Here is a 23,770-nt window from a genome sequence, read left to right on the forward strand (position 1 = left end):
TTGAGTCATAATGTTTGGTCTGTTCGCACCTGTTATGTTTGAGGGGAAAAAAATGGTGCTTTGCTCCGCTCCACTCTCTCTCAGATTCTGTCCCCTCTGCGGCTTCCCACAAGTAAATTGGGCCCCTCTGGTGCTGGTTCCCAGGTGTGTGGGCTCGTGTACTCTCCAGGACCCTGTGGGTCTCTCCAACGATCTCTCTGTGAGCCTGGGAGCCTCTCCCAGTCCCTCAACCCCGAGAAATTCTTTCCAGTTGGTGCTTTCAGGCTCTAATTCCCGTCGCTGGGGCCCTAGCCCGAGTGATCTGTCTCACTGTTCCTTCCTTTGCTTGGTTTATCTGCACGCGAATGTGTGACCACAGTTAACCAGCTGCCCTGCGCTCTCACTGGGTTCGCCTGTTGCTACCCCATGCCGGGGATCTGCCAACCGCCTCCACCTCTGGTCCTGGGTTGGTCAAACCAAACGGTCTTTCCAGCACAACCCCGCTCTGCCACTGACTCCGCCCCTCTTACCAGTCTGGCTGAGTGGTTCGTTGTTGTCGAACTTCCATACAGTTCAATTTTCACTGTTTTGGCTGCGTTTTTGTTTCTAAAACTTTGCTGTTTTAAATTTAGTTGTGGGAGGGGGCACGGCGTTTCCATCTACGCCTCCATCTTGGCTGGAAGTCCCCCCAAATCATATCCATTCTTGAGGACCCAGCTTTTGTATGACTTTGCGCCTAGTGCCTGCTATGGTCACCTTGACCTTGACCTTCCCCGATGCCTGTGCCCCTCATTGTTGTACCACTCTGTGGGCAAGCAGTTAGAAAATCTCCATGTTATTTACTCTTCTGAGATTCTCCTAGCTCCCTAGCAACTAGTTTGCAAAATCTCCAAGTGCTGAGGCCAGTTCATTCATGATCTAGCACAGTTCCTGGGTGCACCAAGCACTCAGTAAGGGTGGAAATGGGTGGGAGCACGTGTTTTTCCTGATTTCTAGGATATGTAGCCATGTATTAATTTGCATTCTCTAAAAATCTAAAGCCTAAAAGGGCTAACCTTCCCTTATTATAAAGTGCTTTCAGTAAAGCTTCTAAAGCAGTACAATTAAACTTTTTAAATGTAATCTACACTCACAAATATATGATATGGGACTTAGTACACATATACATACATTGGCATTAAAACAATGCTTCACGAAATGATACCTTTGTGACACTGGATACATGTCTTGTTCTATCCTGGTCTAGGTTATTTTGTGCTATTCTATGATATACTTCCTTTTAAAAGTGTTGATCATAACTAAGTAAATATCAACCTTCTGATGCGTCTTGATCTGCAGTTAAAAAACCCTGAAAAACTTACAGCACTGACCAACATGTCAGCCACTGTTTGTCAACAGTGCCATCTGCTGGGTAGCCTTATTATAAGTACCAGTAGTTTCATCAACATTTCTTTAACGGTCAATACTATGTGTATGTGTGTAACTGAGTCTCACTTTAAAATATATTTATTAGTTGGCTGCACCCCCCCAAGGTTTAAGAAGCAATGTTTAGAAGTTTTCTCTGTTAATGTTGCATCGTGAGGAAGAGCCAAGCTACCCAGGGGATTGCGTGTGTCTGTGTGGGTTGGGCTCCCATCCCCAGTGAGAGATGGGTGCTTCGCAGGTGCTCTTCTGATGTGTGACCACCTCCCCCTCCCAGATCATCCACAGGGGAGGGGCCCCAAGACCTGCCTTTCACCCAGACCCTTCCCTACACACACAGGCCAGCAGGGGGCAGAAGGCAGCAGAGCTCACCTCTCCATGGAGGCCAGGCTGGGCTCACTGCAGTACTCTGTGTCCTCGTGCACCTTCACCTTGTAGGTCTCATCCTGAGAGAACTCCTCCTGACACACCATGGCTATCTGGCTTTCCCGGGAGTGGCACCTAAGATGGCCAAGACAAAAAAAGTCAGACACTGCCAGCCGTCCTCCCCTTGCCTGGGCGAGTATGGCATCACACATGCGTGCACATGCACTCACACACACAGCCACTGTGGCCGCCTCCTCCTGCAATCGCCCAGGAAGCCAGAGCCACAGAAGCATTAGGACTGGGGTTGCCATTCTATGTGGGAAAGGGGTTAGGGCCCAGGGAGACCTGAGTTCTGACCCCATTCGGCTACCCTCCAGCATAAGTGACACATAAGTGGCCATGCCTCAGGATCTCCCTCAGTGAAACTGGAGTAGCACATGCCCTGCCTGACTCAGAGGCTCATGGTGAGCAATAAATGAAGCAACACATAAGGTGGTGCTTTGAAAGGTGGGCTCAGCTTTAAAAAAATTTTTAATTTACTTTTAGATAGAGGGGAAGGGAGGGAGAAGAGAAGGAGAGAAACATCAATGTGTGGTTGCCTCTCATGTGGCCCCCACTGGGGACCTGGCCCCCAACACAGGCCTGTGTCCTAACTGGAAATTGAACAGTGACCCTTTGGTTCATAGGCTGGGACTCAGCCCACTGAGCCACTTCAGCCACGGCAGGAATCAGCATTTAGGGAAGGTTCCTGGGCTGCACTATAAAGAGAAGGGTGGGCCAGTGAGAGGACTGTCCCTTTCCTCTACTATAGGCAGTGGCACCTTTGGGCATTTGTTGTGCAGAGCTGAGAAGGTCCCGGTGTCCTATTTTGACATGCTCTTGAATTTGGCATTGGGACCCTGAAGTGAAGGCACAGAGAAGAAGGCTCACATGGTGGGGGTGGGGGTGGGGGTTGTTCTTCTGAGCACAGGGGCATGCATGCCCGAGTCCCTGCTAAGCTGAAACCCTCCATGTGAGGACGTGTTTTGGATTACACGATCTTTCCTCTGGGTCAGAGTCCTCTGCTCACCTTGTCTTCCTTGGCTCTGGTCTGGGCATTCTCCTCTTTCCTATCTCTGCCTCGCTTAGTACCTCCCCACCTCATTCTTCCTCTAGAACCTGAACTCTCAGGCTCAGGAACCTGGGGCCCACTTTATCCTCAGACTCATGAGGGCATCAAGAACTATCTCAGTCTATCCTCTCTAAACCAAGTGCTGGATCAGTGCCCCAGGTGTGACCAGAGATGGAGGGCCACTCGGGAAGGGTAAGGGCAGTTCTATGAGGAGGCCCTAACAGATGGCTGGCTACCCCACAGCCCGAAGGACAGATGAGATGTCAAAGGCTATTGATAAGGAGGGAAGAGAAGGACACAGAAGGAGCTTTGGAGAGGCACAGTGGGGTGTGCTAGACACAGAGCACATAACAGCACTTCTTGGGGGCCACTGTGAGCAAGGTGTAGTACTCTCCTGACCCCAACAAAAGCAAGTCAGTCCTAGAGCCACTACACTTAGCCTTGAGCTGTGACATGAAAGACAAGCTCTCAGAGTTAGAACTTTGGTTAAGTTGTACCTCTTCACCAATTTAAAGCTTAGTGCCCTAAGTGTTGTTTTTACCAACTGTGACGAGAAGGAGGAGCCGACATTCAGAGAGCATTTACTGTGTGCTAGGCATAGTTCTAGGTGTTTACATGGATCCTATTTCATTACCAGGTGTACAGTATCTGTGGGGAGAGGAAGAAATCCCCTCATGTCTCTCTGACCTCTTCTGTAAAATGATTTTTACCTTCCTTTATTTAATACAGAACGAAGTTTAATATGAAGATTCCCTTTGAAGGAGGTGCTAGTTCGCACTGACATACTAATGATGAAGACAACAATCCTTCCTTCAGAGGTTTGATAAGGTGAGCAGGGAGAAAATGGTATGAGGCTGAGTCCCTGAAGGAAATAGAAGGGAGGAGAGTTGAAGAAAAGGGAAGAGGTTGTAGCAGGAGACCTGCCTAGACGAGCCCAGACAAGTCAGAAGGACACAGTCCATTTGCTGAGCCACTAAGATAAGGAGGGGTGAGCAACTAAGTAACTAAGAAGTAAGAACAAAAGAACACTGTATGACCCTATCAGCAGGTCCCGCTTTCTCAGCAGCCCTGCTTTCTTGCTTCTGTACACCTGCTTCTGCCAGTGTACAGAAGGTTTAGTAAAATCGCTTCCGCATGCCACACTATATAAACAAGCCCCTTCCCGAGCTTGGGGCCCAGATTTTGGAGACTGCCTCCTCCAGGTCCACATGGGTAAATCAAGTTCCACTCCATACACCCGAAAGCGGCTGAGTTGTTTTCCGTAACAGGGTCACCAATACAGGCATAGGCCAGCCACTTGAACTCTGACATTCTCCAATGCAAAACCAGCCTTTCTGATCAGTACTTAAGGTCCAGTGTTAGACACACTGCCCTGCACATAGAAGGTATCATCAGTATAACCCGGGCAGGGCTAGTGTTGGGTGGTTCCGCCAGCTAATCTAGGCAGCACAGGAGACAGACGGCCAGTTTGACTTCTCTGTCATCAGACAGGCTAAGCGGCCAGGCTGTGTGGACTTACAAGTGGCCACACTGGTTCCTTAAATGAAAGCAGCTCAGAACACATGTCCGTGGATTTAGAAATACGCTGGAACTTCTTGATAGCTTTCTGAGCTTGAGGGCAGGAAAGGAGATTGGTCCAAGAACCTGGCATGCTGGGGCACTGCGGTCCTGCTGGGGCGGCCATCCCACCCTGGAAGGGCAGCTCAGCCAAGGGTGAAGTGGCAAGATGCAGAGGTGTGTCCTCTCCCACCTTGCCTGGGAGCCCAGAGCTGCTGGCATAAACAGGCAGACCCTTGAGGGCCAGGTTGCATTTCCAAGGCCCAGACCATGCAGGGGGCATTACTGTCCAGGTGCATTGTGGCCATGCATCCTGGATCACCAGAGAGCATAGCACAGGGAGGTGGGAGGTATAGTCAAGAGTACCAGGCAGAATGAGCCAGCACTATAACGAAGGGCCTCCTGCCACCAAAATGCCCTCCCTGGAGGTGTGAGAAAGGTATAAAGAGGAGGCAGTAGCTTCATTTCCCTCCCAACTGGGCCAAAGGCCAGGTTTGCTCAGAGGCATGGGAAAGGCCAGGGGAACAGCTGCCAGGAGGCAAACATCTTGGGGATCAGGGGCCAGGGCTCTCTGCAAGTGTAGGAGTGTAGGGCGGAGAGAGCAGAGCAGGCTCTGTCCCAAGCTGTGTTCTTCAGGACACCTGCTGGCCAGTGGGGCCACAGTGCCTCCCCTGAGCTTGGCTGCTACATGCAATCAAAGGGCAGGGCTGGGGAGTAGCATTCATTGAGCTCTGTCCCTGGTCTGGGGCAGCAGTGTCCATTCCAGCTTGAGGGGTGAGAGGTAAATGTGGGGGCCAAACTCTGCCCATCCTGACTGCCTCTGAGCTGGAATGGTCCCTGTGCATGAGCTCTGGATGCCCCACCTTCCTGCTTACCTCTTGGAGCTGAGCTTCCACGATGCCTCCTGCACCTGGATAGCAGGAGATAGGGGTGGGCCATGGCCCTCCACAGTGCTGACCTCGCCGGGGTAGCTGGTGGGGCGGGGAAAGCGGCCCAGGGCTGTGTTGTTGGCATTGTTGATGTTGGCATTAGAGCCAGTGGAGGAGTAGCTGCTGGGGGTGAAAGTGGAGTCTACCAGCTTTTCGTGGGACGGCGATTCCGTGTCGCCGGGACTGTTACCCGTCTTGTTGATGTGCAGTGGGCGCTGGGTGGTGAAGGTCTGGGGGAAGGCGCTCCGGCTGTCGCTTTGGTAGTAGCTGACATGGTTACCGAACAGGCCTCCGGCTCTCTGTAGGCAAGATGGGAGGGGCGGGTGGAGGAGAGTGCCCTTCAGCAACCTCTCCTGCTCAGCCAGGGGACAGACAGTCCTCTGCCCTCCAGAGAGCACAGCCACGCTGGCAGCACACACCATTCTTTACCCACGTGGCCTGACAGGTGGAGAGGCAGGGACCCAGACAGTCCCCTCTGAAGGGTCTGGGGGAATGGTGAAGAGAGGATACCCTGTGGGAACCAGGTATGGGGGAAGCTGCTGTCTTGGAAGTTCCCACTGAATCTCCTGAAGACCGAGGTCGAATTTCTAGGATGAGTCCAGGGTGGCAGTCCTTGTCTGCTGCAGCTGCTGGGTCTGGCAGCTGCGAGGTGCTGTGAGGTCTGAGGGGAGGGAGCAGGGCCCAGAAGATTCCAACAAGATTTTAAAAAATGGGAATCCAACTGGTGCAGTGGGCTAGAAACTGTTAGCCAAAAGTTTTTAATAGATAGATGGATTTTCTACCTCAATTATACACTATTATGGCCTCCTTTCCCCTAGAAGGTTATGAGAGATTTCAAATCTAGAACTAGTGTTTATTCCCAACATTCTTTCTTTGTCCTGGGCAACTGGCCAAGTCAAATTTGCAAGGTCAATCCATGGGGCTCTCAGTGGGGTAGTGTTAACCTGCCGCTGTGTCCCTGAGGCCATTCGGTCACGAACATTTCACAATGACAGGAATGAGGACAGTGATCACAGGACTGCTGCAGGCACAACAGGCTCACCTTCACTCCCTGTGTTTGCACAGCCAAGGAACCCTGGGTGGGGGCTGGGCAGGCAGGGGTGAGCGGGTCCTGGTACAGTTATGGTGGATAGCTCCTCCCATGCTAAAGAATGTTTAGCTAAATACCTTCGGGATCAGGCAGTTGCTACCAATGAATGGAGAGATTCCAGCCTTGTTTAGTTCTTACTGTAACACTGATGGTTGGCTTCTGTGTCCAGAAAAGGAGAGGGGAGGCCAGGGGAGACTTTTGTGACCTGGAGAACACATGTTTTATCTCGAGAAGACAATTGCCACTTGGTCTCAGTCTCCCCGCTGCCATGTGGGAACACAGTCAGACATTGCCAGACCTTCTGATGCTCTCAAGAGAAGCCAGGAGTCTAGGTTTTTATGTGAATGTGCCAGATTTTCAAATGTTGGCAAACAAAATAGGCCTGCAGATTAGATGTGGCCCAAGGGCCACCACTTTGCAGTTTCTAATGTTGCTTTCTCCTTGGAAACATTTCCATTAGGAAAACGGCCTTGCTAAACCCTCACCAGCCCATGATGATCTCTGAGCTGCTGTGCCCTGGGGCCCTGGTCTGAACTTGGACCAGGGGGCCCTGGTCTGAACTTGGAGTCTGGCTTGGACGAAGTGGAGGGATAGGAAGGAGCAGAGTGGGAAGAGCTTGGAATCTGCCACAGAACTCGAGCCTTTCTCCCTGGGTTGCCTGGCAGAACAGCACCCCACCCTCCTGCTTCAAACAAAAATTTATCAAGGTCAAGAGTGCTGTGTGGCTCCACTTACCCTGAAGATGTCATCCTCAGAGGCAGCAGACACAGCCTCCTTCATGGCCTTGTCCAGATCCTCCTCAGCCGTCAGGTCTCCTGAGATGGCCCTGCGGATCTCAGGCCCAATGTCGTGCAGCGTGCGCAAGCCAGCCTGGAACCAGAGGCACCTGTGAGGGCTTGGTGCTCCTCCACCCAGTGGTCGGCCTGCTGCGCAGGCCATGCCCTGGGCCTGTAGAAGGCCTGTCTGTGCGTGCTGACCACGGATGTGCTCCCGGACCTCTGCGTCCGCCCAGGGTGGGAGAACCCGCTCTCCTACCCAAGAAAGATGGAGGAATGGGGGAAGGGGTCTTCAGCCGAGCTCCAGAGAGCTGGACGCTGTAGAGCGGGCTGGACCATGGAGGCCAGTGTGTGCGGAAAGAAGGGAAGAGGAAGAGGAAGAGGAAGGTGTCCCTTCTTCTCATACATCTATCTTCGGAAGGCAGCTGGCCTCCAACACACTGAGGAGAGGCTTGGGCCTTGGCCATAGGTCAGAGGAAGGTGACCAGGCCCTTCCTTGGGTTGTGGCCCCCTGGCCTCTCACCTGCAGGGACAAGGCATTCCTCTGAGAGGGCTTGCCCACGAGGCCTTGCTCTTTGCGCTTCTTGAATTTCCGGAAGTACTCTTGGATCAGGAAAGTCGCATAGAACTTGCCAACTGTGACTTCGTCATCTGAGACATTCAAAGAGAAGACAGGGGATTGGAGGCGAACAAGGGAAATTCAGTTGGGCTTTATTAATTTGTCTTCAGCATCCAAACTTTTACATTTTTAAATTTTATTTTTTGGAAGAGATAGTATATTCACATGATTCAAAAAGGAAAAAAAGAGTATAAAAAGTTATATAATGAAAAGTCTCTCTCCCCCTGTTCCCTCTGCCACATTACTCCCTCCTAATTGATAATCTTTTTGATCAGGTCTTATTTTTCCAGAGATTCTTTATGTCAATGCTTTCTATAAATAAGCAAGCATATTCTTATCTCCCCCCTTTTTAACAGAAAAAGTAGCCTATTGTCAAAATGATTTCCCACCTTGCTTTTTTTTAACTGACAAATTCTTATTTGATTCTAAAGCTTCAGATACCATCATAAATCAACCAGTCCCCTAAGTATAAATATAATTTTGCTTAAACGTAAGCAGAAGGGTTGGTAGAGGAAGCACCTTTTTCCTGTGCAAGTTTGGGTTTTTCTTTCAACCAGACGGATTGGGTTTTCTCACACGTGGCTTGACTGGGTTCCTGTTAGGCTGGCCCCCAAGTTACCCAGGACATCCTCAGACCCTGTCTTGAGAATGAGCCATGTGGTGGTGAGCCAGTAAGACTCCAACAGGATTATATCATGCCTTACAAGAAGCCCCTTTGCTCCACCTTTTAGTTCTCTGTGAAGGAAGGGCAATGGGCCAGGAGACAGCTGGTTGGGTCAGATCTAGGGGCTTGTGATTATTTTCTTGCTTCGAATTATCTCTAAGGAATGACCAAATCCATAGCAGTGATGGCCTTCCGCTGGCAAGGGCCTCATTTCCATGTGGGAGGAAAACCCCCTGAGCCCTTGCCCAGGGCAGTTGGGGAGGAACTGTACCAGGGAATAGAGCCTGGCCTTCTGGCATCCCTCAGATGCAGGTTCAAATCCTGAATCTGCTAGGTACTCACCGTGTAGCCTTGGGCCAGCTACTTAGTTTCTAAGACTTCAATTTTTTGAGCAAACTTCATGGAAACATTATAAGGAGCAAATAAAATAATGTATGTAAGGTAGTCACCTCTGTAACTCCACTTAATGCAAGTCCTGCTTTCTGTCCGGGAAGTGGTTCTCAGCAAGGGTGATGTCACCTTTTAAAAAGCATTTTGGGAATGTCTGGGACTTTTTTAGATGTCACAGTGATTTAGGGGTGCTGCTGGTATTAAGTGGCTCCAGATATGTCCCTTAAAGCAGAAGTGTGTTCTGCATAGTAGATAACAGCTTTGCACTCTGCATGTCTCCCAGGTGTTAGCCAGGACAGCCCTGTGTGGGAACAACCTGCCTGTAACTGTCTGAGCTAAGAGCCTAGCTTCATTTTACATGTGAATACAAAACATTTTTTGCATTGTTTTAATATATCCAGAATGTTTCAGGAAGATAGCCACTGCGTAAATTGATAGAAGACTTTGTTTTGTTTCAGTGGGACCGACAGGACTCAGCTTGCAGAGTCGCACCCCTGAGAGCAGTACTCCCTGTGTTGTGGGGCTGCCCGCCGGCTCTGACTGCCTGCCGCAGCCTGTGCGTATCCTCTGTGTGTGCACATATGTAGGATATGTGTGCATGTGTGTGTGTGTAGTTATTTAAATCCCCTTAGTCCTTACTTCAAAGTGTCAACAATATTCAACAGTCTTCCTTCCTTTAAACACACTTATTCATCATAAGTGGGCACACACAAGCAGTTCTTCAGTTAATTTTAACTTCTGGCCTAGTTGTGCCTGAGCATGTGTATACTGAATAACATTTGATTTTAATACATTTTGTATGAGAGTTAAAGCATTATATTAATATTTTGGAAATTATATGCAATGGAAGGTTAGTTACCTGTGACTTTCATTCAGGATAGCAGCAGGGCATCAGACCCCATTTGTTATGGAAAGGAGCTGTGGGTGCACTCGGGGGGGGGGGGGCAACCCTGCTCTGGGAAGGACCTGGCACGTTTCCACCAGGATGGGTTCTCAGGGCCCTACCATCACTGGAGCTGCCAGCTCAGCGGTTTATGGGGGAACCTTCACTCGCAATTTCCCTGAAGTTCTGCCTCTCCTCTCAGCATCGAGCGGCCTTGCCCAGCTTCATCTGGGAGTTGCAGGATCAGACCAGACTTCCAGCCTGACAGCTTATCTCTGAGTTTGTGAAGGGCATGGCACCCTCGTCCCTTCTCTCTGTGAGGCCTTCCAGGCCGACAGGCAGGGTCTGGGGAAGGGGACCTCCTGCAAGCCCTGTGACTCCAGAACAGGTAAGGTAGTGAGCATGCGTGGATCAGGAAGCACTTACCTCCCGCAGGGGGCACCACTTGGTCCAGCAGCTTCATGCTTGTCCGCTTCCAGATCTTCTTGATGATGGCCCGCAACTCCTCATTGGCTTGTTCCAGGTTCCCTGAGGGGAGGGCCGTGGGCATGAGGCTGACATGATCACCGATCACTGGCCCCTTGGAGGGCTCCCATGGGGTGTGTCCCCCACACAGTCCTAGTCCCTTGTTTCCCTCTCTTTCTCCCCTGTCTTCCTACTGTCTGTCCCCATCCTCCTCTTTCTTTCCCATGCCCTGTTCAATACCATTCCTTCTCTGCCCACTGCTCAAACTGGCCAATGGTATCCCCTCAACCCACACACCGCTTTTCCCAAGCTGACAAGACTGCTGGTGCAGGATGGAGCTCAACGGCCATCGGCCAGGAGAGCACAAGGGCTCTACATGGACGGCATTTCTTATAGCCTGTGGTTGCCAGGGAAACACAGGTGACTGGGAGGAAGAGAAGTCTCTCCCAGTGTCAAAGCCCTTTGTGAGTCTCCTGTGGGGAGGAGATGGCATGACTTCAGTGTGGAAGCAGAAATCAGAAGACCTTGGGTCCTCTTGGTCCACTTTCTCCACTGGCAAAATAGGTGTAGTCAGGTGCCTACCCACTGTAGCCTCTGGGCTATGGGCCTTATTGCTGTATGAAAGGAAAGCTGAGACCTGCAGCTATAAAACAGGATGAGGTAGCAGGATTCTGAGATGCCCCCCAACCTCTCTCTCACCATCTCCAATACATACACACCCTGTACAACCCCTGGGGCTGTGAATATAATGAATTGTACCATGATTAGGTTATATTGTACAAAATATATGACCTTAAGATAGGGAGACTGTCTAGGTGAACCTGACCTAATCACATGAGCTCTTTGAAAGTTCCTGGGTACAAGCTTCCAGTTATAAAATATATAAGTCCTGGAAGATAATGTACAGCTTGGTGCTATAGTTAACACTGTATCACATATTTGAAGGTTGCTAAGAGAGTAGACCTTAAAAATTATCATCACAAGAAAAAAAACTGTAACCACGTATGGTGACAGATAGTAACTAGACTATCGTGGTGATCATTTCACAATATATACAAATATCAAATCATTATGTTGTATACCTGAAACTAATATGATGTTATATGTCAATTGTACCTCAATAAAAAAACAAGGCAAACAAAAATTAAAAAGTAATGTGTGAGGGGAGCAAAAGGTAAAAGCAGACAGTTCTCTGCAGCTGGAAGCAGGAGTGAGAGAGAGTGATGTGGGCCTGGGAGAAGGCACACACTGTGTTGTGACGGAATGGGGACAGGCAGCCTCTAGGGTTCAGGGGCCCTGGCAGAGCCAGCCCTACGACAGCAGGATGTGAATCCTGTCAACAGCCCGAATGAGCTGGATATGAATTCCTGCTCAGAGCCTCTGAAGCAGGACACGTCCTGATCGATAGTTTGGTTTTGGCCTGTAACACCCTGAGCAGAGGACTGAGCTACCCCATGGCTCCACTCCTGACCCACAAAACTGGGAGCTGATAACTAGGTGTTGTTTTAAGCCAAAAAATTGGTGGTAATTGATTATGCAGCAATAGGAAACCAATACGGGCAGACCTTGAAGATATTGCAAGCGCTACTTCAGACCCCCTTCATAAAAGTGAATATTGCAATTAAGCCAGTTACATTATTTTTTGGTTTTCCAATGCATATATACATTATGCTTACACTACACTGTGGTGTATGAATTCTGTAATAGCATTATAGCTATAAAAACAACATAAATACCTTAATCGAAAAATACTTCATAGCCAAAAAATGCTAACCACCACTGAGCTTTCAGTGAGTTCTAATCTTTTTGCTGGTGAAGGGTCTTGCCTCAGCATTGGTGAAAACCTGGTATGGATCTGCAAGCACAATGACTTGAGGACTACCTGTACCGGACTGTGTGCTGCCATTATACAGGGAGGCGGCCAGTCTGGAGCTCTGGTGTCGGACTGCCAACTGCCGGACTGCCGGACTGCAGTCGCTCTGCAGCCATGCCAGAGGAGCTTGCCTGGAAGGAAGTTCAGTGGGAGCAAGCAGAGCTGGCAGTGGAGAGAGTGTGACTGACTCCTGAGTCCCCTGTGGGATTGTCAGATCTAAGCGGGATCTGAAGCCAGAGGGCAGTCCTTGGCATTCTAGTTATGCTGGGAGTCCTTCATGGTTACATTCCCTTGCTGGTGAAGGTAGTTAGGGCTTTCTGACATATGCAGCGGAGTCAAAATTAATGCAACACTCAAATACACTCATCTTCTATAGTGGGTTCAATAGTACCCCTTCCAAATTCATGTTCACATGAAACCTTGGCATATGACCTTAGTTGGAAACAGTCTTTGCAGATGCAGTCAGCTAAGGTGAGCTCTACTTGGTTGGGCCCTAATCCAATATGACTGGTGTCCTCATTCACTGAGGAGGAGATACACAGGGAAGAAGGCCATGAGAAGACAGCGGCAGCACCTGGAGGGGTGCAGCTGCCAGGAGCTGAGAACGAGGCATGGAACAGATTCTCTCTCAGAGCCTCTGGAAGGGACCTCTGGCTGATGCCTTGATTTTGAACTCTGGCCACCTGAACTCTAAGAGAAAAAAATTCTGTCATTTTGAGCACCCAATTTGTGATAGTTTGTTATGGCAGATGGAGGCAACCAATGCATCTTTCAAAAGAATCTTCCATATTTTTTTCAAGCCTCAATTTATTCTCACAGTGGTCCATGTAACTGTGGAACTTCACTAACAGTTGTTTCACCTCATCTAAGTACAGTACTTAGAAATACCCTCCTGTTGCATCCCAAAGGTGTGTGTGGCACAGGACTGGTGCTCTGAAGTGGCTGTCATTTTCTATCTACTTCCTTCCATGCTCAAAACTGAAGGGTAAGGACTGGTGAGGGCTTCATCCTCACAGATTTAGATGCTTCCCCTCATTTCTTTCTGGTTGCTTCTAGGAACTTAGCTTTGTCTTCTAGACTTAGCAATGAACACTTGGCGGAGGGTGGGGGGGCTTGTCTCTAATAAAGGTTTGCCCCTGAGCTGGCACTGTTGGACCCTTTGGTAGCTATTCCTTTTCTTTTTTCCTGAGTTTTAATTTATTGGGGTAAGAACACATAACACGAACTCTACCTCCCCGACAGAATTTTAAGCATGCAACACAGGGTCATGGCCTGTAGGGGCAGTGTTGTGCGGTAGATCCATGTCTTCGTGTTTAAAGTCCTCTTTAATTCTTGACTGTAGTTCCTGCGTGCCTGGTTTCTCCTCTTGCCCCAGAGTGCTCACTTCCTGAAGATGAGCTGTGTGCACCAGCTACTTCGGCCCAGCTCCTTTTGCATGCCCTTAGTGGTTAGCATCCAATAGCTGGGCCTGGTTTGTGCTGACAGCCTGTCTTCAATAATGAGGACCCGGCTTCCTCCATGAATGAAAATATAGTTCCTCAATTTACATCAAGCTGTAAGTATTGCAGAATATTACTCCTAGTAGTCATTAAATCTTATCTCCTTAGAAAAGAAAATCCTTCCTCCTGGATATAATTGTGAAAGTCCTTGTAAACAATCTGGAAAGTAACAAAAGTAAAGGAAGGAGGCGAAAGTCCCTGTTACATTCTACTACTCAGTGATAATCAACGCCAAAAAATTTCCTTCCAATTTTTCCTTGTTATACACACACAGTTGATTAAATGTGTGTTCAGGCCTTCCAGGGTGAGAAATAGGCTTCAGATTGTGCTACTGCACTGGCTACTGAAAGGGTATTCTGTAACCTTTGTTTCTTTTTAGTTTAGCAGCAGAACTTGAACTATTTTTAATGTTTTTAAAGATGAGCTCATTCTTTTGACATGTATCTTGCTGGTCTGTTCTTGTTTTCTTTCATTGCAGGTGTTTCTCTTATTTTCTGGAAGGCTTCAGTGAGAGAAGGCACCTCTCTGGGTTGTTCGCTGAACTGAGTTCCCATGTATCACTTCATCATCTTTCTTGCTTTACAAATGAAGAAACTTAGGTAGAGAGAGAGTAAATGACATCACATGTGTTATCAGATTCAGCACTGCCCAGCACTTCGGCTACTATGCAAAAGGACAACACCATGACTGGCAGCCTAAGATCACAAGACTGAAGCATTAGAAGGGACAGAAGACATATTGCTTGTCTGTTCTGTGTTTTCTCTGATTTCAACACAAGAGGGTTTCAAACTTTAGTTCCTGTATGTGAATCTTAATGTGGCTAGTTGAAAGGGCAGATCCCTGAGCCCTGCTCTGAGACTCAGGTTGAGAGATCTGGGCTGATGGTTGGAACGTGGTATTTAAAAAAACTCCAATTGGTGAGTTTGAGGCAGGTGGTCTTTTGACCACACTCTGTGAAACACTTTTATAGGCTAGCAAGCTCTTGGAGAGCAAGTACATCTTCTTTGTCAGATTTCATATAGCCTTTTCCACAGAGTGGTTCAGAGATACTTACCAATTATAACAACAGCCTGTTATTGCCACCAAAACTGCTACAGCCCACTGGGTGCCTATGAGCAAACTAGAAGAAGGTGCCCCTCCAGGCAGACACAGGCCAGGAGGGAGCATGGCTGCCTAGGAGAGCACAGGTGCAACGTCCACTCCTGCCCATGGCTGGCAGAGCCCTTGTGCCATGACAAGTGACAACTTCGACCACAGCCACCATTTGCCACCATGACCGCTTCTGCACACAGGTCTTTTTAATTTAAAAAGAGTGATGAGCATTTTACAGGCCCACTTGCCAACAAAATTGCAATGAGATGCGCTTGGTCTTGCTGCGGGCAATACTCATCTGTTTCTGTTTTTTTGAGTTGTACCCTGTGACTTCAAGATGGAAAGCTAGAGTTCAAAATAAATAAACCACAAGGAAACAAGTCATTAAAGGAGCAGGGAAGACCTGACCAGGCCTCTGCATCCCTGAGGTGCAGGTCATAGCTGGACCACAGCTCTGTGCAGACGGGAGGCCCTGCGACATTGCGCAGGCTGCTGACTGCCTCTGGCTGGTATGCTAGATCTTCTGAGTGGGTGATTCTTACCTTCTGTTTTGATTCTCAGGGCTGTCCGGACCAGGGCAAATAGGGTGGCATTAAACATGACTGTCCCATCACTGTTCAGAGGCATGTTCATGGAAACCAGACGCTGGAGGGGAAGGGGAGACGAGGCTAGTGATTACAGCAAGTGGTTCTCAAAGGACCCACAGAAACAGCATGACAGGAGGACACTGGGAGGGAGCCTGTAAACTTGTGGGCATGTGCCCAGAGTGGGGCAGAGGTGTCTAAGCACAAGTCGCTGAAATGTATTCAGAACCTATGCTAGGGGGTCTTGGCTCTGCCAAACGTATTCTTGCCCTGCTGCACAGGAAGGAGGAATGGAATTTGTCCTTAGTAGGCCCTTGCTTCCAACCCCTTCCCATTCAGATGCTGCTCATGCACATGGGTGTGCTCTGTGTGGCAACAAGGATCAGCTGTGTGTAGGCATTTGTGGGTGCCCACCTGCCAACCCATATCCCTTTAAAGCCCTGATCAGAGAGAGAATAATGGAAGATGCTCACAGGAGATGCAGTGTGTCCTTTCTCCTGTATATTGAAAAATCTGCCTCTACACCAAGCTGGATCAGCAGCCTGCTGCCACTGGATGGGACTGGGTGGCCCTCCACCAATCCCTTCCCACCCACCAAGGTTGCTGCCAGTGTGCTGTGCTGGGGGCGGGGCCCTTGGCACACGAGGTCACAGCAAGAAAGAGAACCATAAGATTCACCCTGGCACCTACTGTCAGAATGTGGTCAAGAATGTGGACAGAATGTGTCAGAATGTGGACCCTTATTCATTAGATCACATGGTGTCCTCCTATTCATCACAGTGCCCAAAAGGGTTATAATTCCTCTGAATTATCTTGATTCTTGATTCTCATGGACAGTGTGATCTTAGAGTGGTCCCCGGAAAGCATAAAGCTCAAGCGGCACCCGTCCAGGCCCATGTGAGGCCCAGAGGGACACACTGTGGCCCACACAGGCTGCGCTCCCCATGCCCTTGTTTTCCACTCTGCTTTCCCTGGCATTTAATCTGTGCTCTTCTTTCCCCTCATACTTCCTATGCCCTCGGAAATCTTCTAAAATCTTTTGGTTTTTGGTATGAAGTGGAGGTACAAGTGAGGAAAAACGGAGTAAAACAGAACATAAATAGAAGGTCCTATATTCCTTCATTTCTCCATTTTTCCTTGAGTGGATTATCTACAGAGCTGAATTTTTCTATTTTTGTTTCTTCCTCGTCATAGACCTCTGATGTCACTTCACAGAACCCCCTTTTCGATTTGTCACTATTCCGGCATGGAACACAGGAGAGTGAGAGTTACAGGAAGGCGACGAGAGTGGAAATGAGACTCTTCAGCCAAGTGCTGGGCTAGATGGTAGGGATTACAGGAGGTAAGAGAGGGCACGCAACTTCAGGGGGCGCTCCCTCTCAGAGTCATTCAAGACCCCATGGGTGCGAGTTGGGTCTAGCAGAACCTGGGATGTCTGTCTTTAACACCATGGAGTCACTTAGAGATCTGAAGAACATGATGGATTCTATCCCTGGTGCAATTTGTGAGAGTTTCTGTGATTTCATATACAATTACAGGGCTTCATGTGTCCCTGAAACTGATGTGTGGACTCTAATGGCCCTGTGATCCCAGGAAGGCACCTTGACCTACCTGTCCTAGTCAGGAAGTTTCCCAGGTTGCCTGGGGCACAGCCTGATGGGGCAGCAAAATCTGCTCAGAACAAGGTCCTTTATTCTGGACTGGGCACATAGCACACTGTGACAGGGGCATTCACTCTGTTTTTCCTTTGTCAGGTCTGAGAACTTACTGCTGGAAGGAACCTTAGAATATATTCTGGCTCAAGCTCATTTCCTTAGGCATATACAATATTGTCTTCACACCCTTAAAGGATCAATGGACTGACCAAGGTTACAAGACAAATAGGCATCTCGCTTCCCATATTTTTTTCTTTCTCCCATGAACACAGGTTGTCTCTTACTTTGCAAGCCACACGGTGAGGGCACAGCTTCCCAAAACCCAGTGGGGGCTGAATCCGCCGAAGCAGGGTCACCACATCCAGGTGTTTGATACGACCCCTGGAAAGAGGGGAGAGAAAGATCAGTCAGGGGTGCAGTCTTGGCCAGCAGCTCAGGACTTGTGGACCTGAGAGGTGGTAGGGCCTGCCTCCAGGAGGAGTTCTCTGTAGCTGTAGCCTTATGGGTCAAACTCCATGCAGAGTTGCAGAATCACACAGTAAAACGCCAAACCAACAAATACATGTTTAGATTTTAATGAGCCATTGTCAAGTAGTTTATGTTCAGTTCAAGGTGAAAAAGATTTTAGAAGTGAAATGAAATTCTCAACATGTACTTGCTGCTTCAATCAACTAACCACCTGACCAAAACACACAATGGTTATTGTCAGCAAAAGGTGATTGATTGAGGAGGGTTTCCTTGGACCAGAGGCAGGAATGGAGTTGAGATGTTCCTGGTCCTAAACATCTTAACTTGAGTACCTACCAGTTATTCCTAATACTGGGATCTTATATCCTTCCATTCAACTGAAAATAGCAGGTATGTTACTGACCTAGCGAAAGATGCCTGGCTTCCTATTGCTGGCCCTTGATCCTTGACCCTTGGCCCTGGGGTCTGGCATAATTCAGTGTTTCCAGTGGATCCACCGAGGCTAACTAACCTATCTTGACCCTGTTCCATAGGTATGGTTGTGCAATCCTCTCCTTTGGCTTCAGGAATTAGAATTTCCCTCTGGGAACTTACTTGGCTTCTGGGTCATACTCTGCCCAGATTCTTTTAAATTCATCCAGATGGTGGGGACCAAGGATTGACCAGTCCCTTGTCAGGTAGTCAAAGTTGTCCATGATGACAGCTACAAAGAGGTTGATGATCTGCAGATAACAGAGAGTATGATGAGTTGCCTAAGAGGGCCTTCCTGCACACTTGCCATTTGAATCCACTTTGCCAGCAGTGCCACATGTGGCAGAAGCCGAAATTTCCAAAGACCAGCCACATGTCACCACTTACAACACCAGCCCCTGGAACTTGGGATGCTTGGCTATGGACATCACACAGCTCCCCTCCAAGTTGTGTGGGGTGAACCCACATGTGGGCTGGACAGCTTCCCTCAAACCAGGCTGCTGGGTGGGACCGCCAAGGACAGAGGGCAATGTTATCCACATTCGTTGCCCAGCAAAGTGCCAAAAAAGTCTATGTTGCCTCTAGGCCACCACAGACATCTCCTCTGTCCTCTGGGATAATGCCACCAATGACAATAAGCCAAGAACGGATGAGAGACACACTGGCTGAAGTCACTCTGGCTCAGGCTTTCTGCCCCTATCTCAGTGTGGTTGGACACTTCTACTAAGTCAGTCTTCCCAAGCCAACTCCTCTGCGGGGGTCACCTTGACCCCGAGCTGTGGGGCTGGTGGGCTCAGGCTGCCCTGAGCTTCATGCTCATTCCCTGTCCCTGTTTAGTGCCACCCTGGCTTACCAGGAAGGCACAGAGCATATAGAAGCTGATGAAGTAGAAGACGGCGAAGCTGCTGCCACAGGGAGTCTCCCCTTCTGTGCTGTTGCCGGGCTCAGACTCCGGGGCACACTTCTTCCCTGGCATGCAGGCCAGCATGATGTCCTGCCATGCTTCCCCAGTGGCGCACCTGGGGCAGAGAGGTGACAGAGCCCAAAACCCATGCAGTCAGATACACACCTGTGGCTTCTTCCCTGACCCCTTGCCACCGCCGTCTTCCCCTTCCCCACAGGGAACTGTTAAATTGAATCTGGTAGCAGTGGAACAATAAACAAAGGACAATAAACAAAGCCTAAAGTCCCTGGCTGGTATAGCTCAGTGGATTGAACGTGGGCCTGCAAACCAAATAACCACATTTCGATTCCCAGTCAGGGCACATGCCTGGGTTGCAGGCCAGTTCCCAGCAGGGGACACATGAGAGGCAACCATACATTGATATTTCTCTCCCTCTCCTCTTCCCTTCCTCTCTAAAGATAAATAAATTTTAAAAAGCCTAAAGTGAGTAGATGAAAGGAAATAATAAAGATCAGAGAGAAATAAATGAAAGAGTCTAAAAATATGATACAAAGATCAATGAATCCAAGAGCTGGTTCTTTGAAAAGATAAACAAGATTGACAAACTTTTAACCAGACTTATCAGGTAAAAAAGAGAGAGGACCCAAACAAATAAAATCATAAATGAAAAATGAGAAATAATATCTGACACCAAAGAAATACAAAGGATTGTAAGAAAATATTATGCCAACAAATTGGATAACATGGATAAAATGGATGAATTCCTATAAACATACAATCTTCCAAAACTAAATCAGGAAGAATCAGAGAATCTGAATAGACAGATTATACCTAGTGAAATTGAAGCAGTAATAAAACAAAACAAAACAAAGCAAAAACTCCCAACAAACAAAAGCCCTGAACTGGATGACTTCACAGGTGAATTTAACCAAACTGAGAATTTTGAGAAGCACTAACACCTCTCCTTCTCAAACTATTAAAAATTCAAGAAGAGAGTGGGCTCCAAGGCTCATTCTATGAGGCCAGCAATATCCTAATACCAGAACCAGATAAAGACACTACAAACAAAGAAAATTATAGGCCATTAGTGCTGATGAACACAGATGCTAAAAGCCTCAACAAAATATTAGTAAACTGAATACAGCAATGCATCAAAATGATCATACACCATGATCAAGTGGGATTTGGGGAATACAAGGTTGGTAGAACATCCACAAATCAATAAATGTGATTCACCACATAAACAAAATGAAGAATAAAAACCACATGACCATATCAATAGGTGCAGAAAAAGCTTGTGACAAAATTTGGTACCTATACTGGGAATACAAGACAGAAAACTGTACTTGAACAAGAATTAAATAAAGATTTAAAAAAAAAGAAAAAAAATTGGTACCTATATATGATAAACACTGTCAGGAAAATGGGAATAGAGGAAACATGCCATATTTTGCCATGTATAATGTTCACCCATGTTTCTGGCCCAAAATTTCTGAAAAAAAAATCTTTCATTTAAATTTTTTAATTCAATTTTTTATTTATATTGAGAAACAAAACTGATGATCATATTCCAGGGTATTATTTTACATACAGATATTATTATTGCTTTCTAGAGTTACACTTTTAATGTATAAGCATAAATAAAATAATTTAAAACATTTACATAGATACAGAATTAGTACTACTTATGTAAAATGAGCATCCTTATTTTTCTCTCAAAAATTTGGGCAAGAAGGTGTGCAGTATACAAAGCAAAATATGGGTACCTAAACATAATAAAGGTTATATATGACAAACCCACTAACAGCATCATACTCAACAGGTAAAAACTACATGTTTTCCCCTTAAGGTCAGGAACAAGACAGGCATGTCCACTTTCCCCTCTCCTATTCAATATAGCACTAAAAGTCTTAGCCATGGCATCCTAACAAGAAGAAATAAAAGGCATTCAAATTGGAAGGGAATACAACTGTCATTTTTTGCAGATGACATGATATTGTACATATAGAACCCCAAAGATTCCACCAAGAAACTAGTTGAACTGATATATAAATTCAACAAAGTAGCTGGCTACAAAATTAAAATCCAGAAATCAGTTGCATTTTTAAATGCCAATAACAAACTAACAGGAAAGGAAATTAAGAATACAATCTTATTCACAATTCCTTCAAAAATAATAAAATACCTAGGAATAAACTTAACCAAAGATGTCAAAGACCTCTGGTTAAATACCTTGGGAAATTATGACGCTGAAGAAAGAAATTGAAGAAGATACAAATAAGTGAAAGCATATACCATGTTCATGTTTTCTTTTTTATTATGGTAAAATACACACAAAATTTACCATCTTAGCCATTTTAAGTGTAGGGTTAGCGATATTAAATATATTCACCTTGTTGTGCAGCCAGTCACCACTACCCATTTCCATAACACTTTTCATTTTGTAAAACTGAAATTATGCCTGTTACACAACTCCCCCAGGCTCTGACAGCCACCATTATAGTTTCTGTCTTTATGATTTTGACTAAGTACCTCATTTAAGTGGAATCATAAAGGGTCTTTTTGTGATTGGCTCACTTTACATAGCATGACAACCTCAAGATTCATCCATGCTGTAACATACTGCAGAATTTTCTTACTTTTTAAAGGCTGAATGATGTTCTGGTGTATGTATATAGCACAAGTGCCCATTGGCCTATGGACACTTTGGTTGCTTCCCCATTTTAGCTCTGATGAATAATGTTGCTATGAATATGGATGTACAGATATCTTTTTGAGACCTTGCTTTCAATTCTTTTGGGTATATTCCCAGAATGGGAATTGCTGGATTATATGGTCATTATTTTTAATTTTTTGTGGAACTACCATACTCTTCTTCACAGTGGTTGTACCATTTTATATTCCTACCAACAGCACCCATGGTTTCCAATTCCTCCACATCCTCTCCAACACTTCTTTTTATAGTAGCCAACCTAATGAGTGTGAGGTATCTCGATGCAGTTTTGATTTGCATTTCCATTGTGATTAATGATATTGAGCATCTTCCAATGTGCTCATTGGTCATTCATATATCTTCTTCAGAGAAATGTCTATTCAAGTCCATTTTGAAATGCATTTATTGTTTTGTTGTTGAGTTTGGCAATCAGTATTTTTGGATTTTAATTTTGTTTCTCTCTCTCCGATTCATATCATTTGATTCATTTTTCTCATCTTATTGTATTGGTTAAAACTTGCATTATAATATTGACTAAAAAGTGATAGCATATGATCTTGTTTATTATATTTACTAATTACTTATAAGTTGTTATGAATGAAAATGTGTTTCTCCAGAATTCTTATGTTGAAGCCCTAAAGCTCAACGTGCTAGCATTTGCAGGTGGGACCTTAGAAAGTAATTAGCTTTAGGTCAGGTCATAAGCTGAGGTCAGTGCCTTTATAAGAAGAGGGAAACTAGAGTTCTCTTTCTCTCTCTCTCCTATCATGAGAGGTCACAGTGATAAGGTGGCTGTCTACAGGTCAGCAAAAGAGTTTTAACCAGGAACTGAAAGAACCAGGACCCTGATCTTGAACTTCTAGACTCCAAAAGTGTGAGAAAGAAATGTTTGTTGCTTAAGGCACCCAGTCTATGGTTTTTGTTACAACAGGCTGACCAAACTAACCATTATCAGTACAGGAAAGTGATTGTAATCTTCTATTAATTTCCCACCTTCCCAATCTTATTAATTGTCATAAAGTCTTCTGAGTTGATTTGCTTGAATTTCTACTTGGATTAGTCCACTGTTTGCAAACAATGACAATTATGTCTACAGATTTTCATATTTTACTTCTTGCCCTTTTTTTCTTCACAATGGAATGACTGGGGAAGTTCTTTAACTACTTTTTATTCCTGGAAAATTTACATAACACATGAATGATATACCCCTTGCTATTTTGGTAGACATTAGACATCAAAATATTAAATCCTTGGCCTTTTTGAGGACTAAAACTTTGACTGCCTTTTTGATTTCTACTGTGGTTAATTAAAACAAATTCTTAAAACAATTTTGTGATTTGTACTTTCTTATATAAAAGCACCTACTTTACCCTGATCAGGTGGTTCAGTGGGTTGGAGTGTCATCCCATACACCAAAAGGTTGCGAGCTTGATTTCTGGTCAGGGCACCTAGGTTGTGGGTTTGATACCTGTTCGGGTTGCTTACAGGAGGCAATGAATCAATGTTTCTCACATCAATTTCTCTCTCTCTCTCTCTATGTCTCTCAAATCAATAAACATATCCTCATGTGAGGATTTAAAAAACAGTTCAGAATAAAAGCATCCATTTTATCTACATTTTCAAATATATTGGCATAAATTTGTTAATATTCTCTTATCATTCTAAAAATCACTTCCACATCTATAATTATGTTGCATTTCTTACTTCTGATATTGTTGTGTCTGTTTTTTAAAAAAACTGGACTTGAGGGAGCATTTGAGATCTTGTTCCTGGCATATGTTGTCACTTTGGCCCCCCCAAACTCATAAAACAATCTCTACAGGTTTAGTTGTTTCTTATGTTGACACCTACTCGGCACTGTCGGCAAGGTTGGAAACAAGCCCACCCATGTGGACCCGGAGCCAGTGCTAGGTACAAACAAGGGCCTACTATGCCCTACCAGCTCCCCACTTCATACCTGGTGAACTTGGGTGAGTCTCTCTTGGCACCCAGGGCCTCCCTGCTTTAAGTAGCTGATCTTGACCTTATTCGAGCTACTCTTAGAAAATGCTCAAGGTAGATAGGGTTGTGATAACCCATGGAAAGGGGAAAGAAGGGCTGCTGTTTTTAACTGGATTGCTTACTAAGAGTCTCCACAAAATCTTTGGTGTTTAAATGAAAGACTGAACTCCCTCTTCAGCCCTGAAAGAGAAAGGACTCTTGCTTCCCCAACCTGAATAGCCAGAGAGGTGATGATAGTTGCTCAGATCCCTGAATCCAG

General features: G+C 46.4%; 1 protein-coding gene and 1 long non-coding RNA gene across 15 annotated transcripts in view; one reads left to right on the plus strand and one right to left on the minus strand.

Annotated features, from left to right (window-relative positions):
* The window catches only part of CACNA1C (calcium voltage-gated channel subunit alpha1 C), a 664,664-nt gene that overhangs the window by 13,057 nt on the left and 627,837 nt on the right, over positions 1-23,770 (minus strand). For all 14 annotated transcript variants that reach the window (XM_037064774.1, XM_037064760.1, XM_037064762.1 and 11 more), the window contains 9 exons: positions 18,747-18,912; positions 18,017-18,144; positions 17,239-17,335; positions 15,258-15,360; positions 10,213-10,314; positions 7,754-7,881; positions 7,190-7,324; positions 5,311-5,663; positions 1,774-1,902 (listed from right to left, as the gene is read on the minus strand). In XM_037064774.1, the coding sequence (XP_036920669.1) occupies positions 1,774-1,902; positions 5,311-5,663; positions 7,190-7,324; positions 7,754-7,881; positions 10,213-10,314; positions 15,258-15,360; positions 17,239-17,335; positions 18,017-18,144; positions 18,747-18,912 (1,341 nt within the window). The remainder of the gene's footprint in view (positions 1-1,773; positions 1,903-5,310; positions 5,664-7,189; positions 7,325-7,753; positions 7,882-10,212; positions 10,315-15,257; positions 15,361-17,238; positions 17,336-18,016; positions 18,145-18,746; positions 18,913-23,770) is intronic.
* On the plus strand, positions 3,632-7,136 carry LOC118999987 (uncharacterized). The gene is made up of 2 exons (XR_005069215.1): positions 3,632-3,706; positions 6,915-7,136. It is a non-coding gene; the product is annotated as an uncharacterized LOC118999987 (long non-coding RNA).

This window comes from Sturnira hondurensis, unplaced genomic scaffold (assembly GCF_014824575.4).
Source record: "Sturnira hondurensis isolate 20B ecotype Veracruz unplaced genomic scaffold, ASM1482457v3 Scaffold0015509, whole genome shotgun sequence".
Lineage (NCBI taxonomy): Eukaryota > Metazoa > Chordata > Mammalia > Chiroptera > Phyllostomidae > Sturnira > Sturnira hondurensis.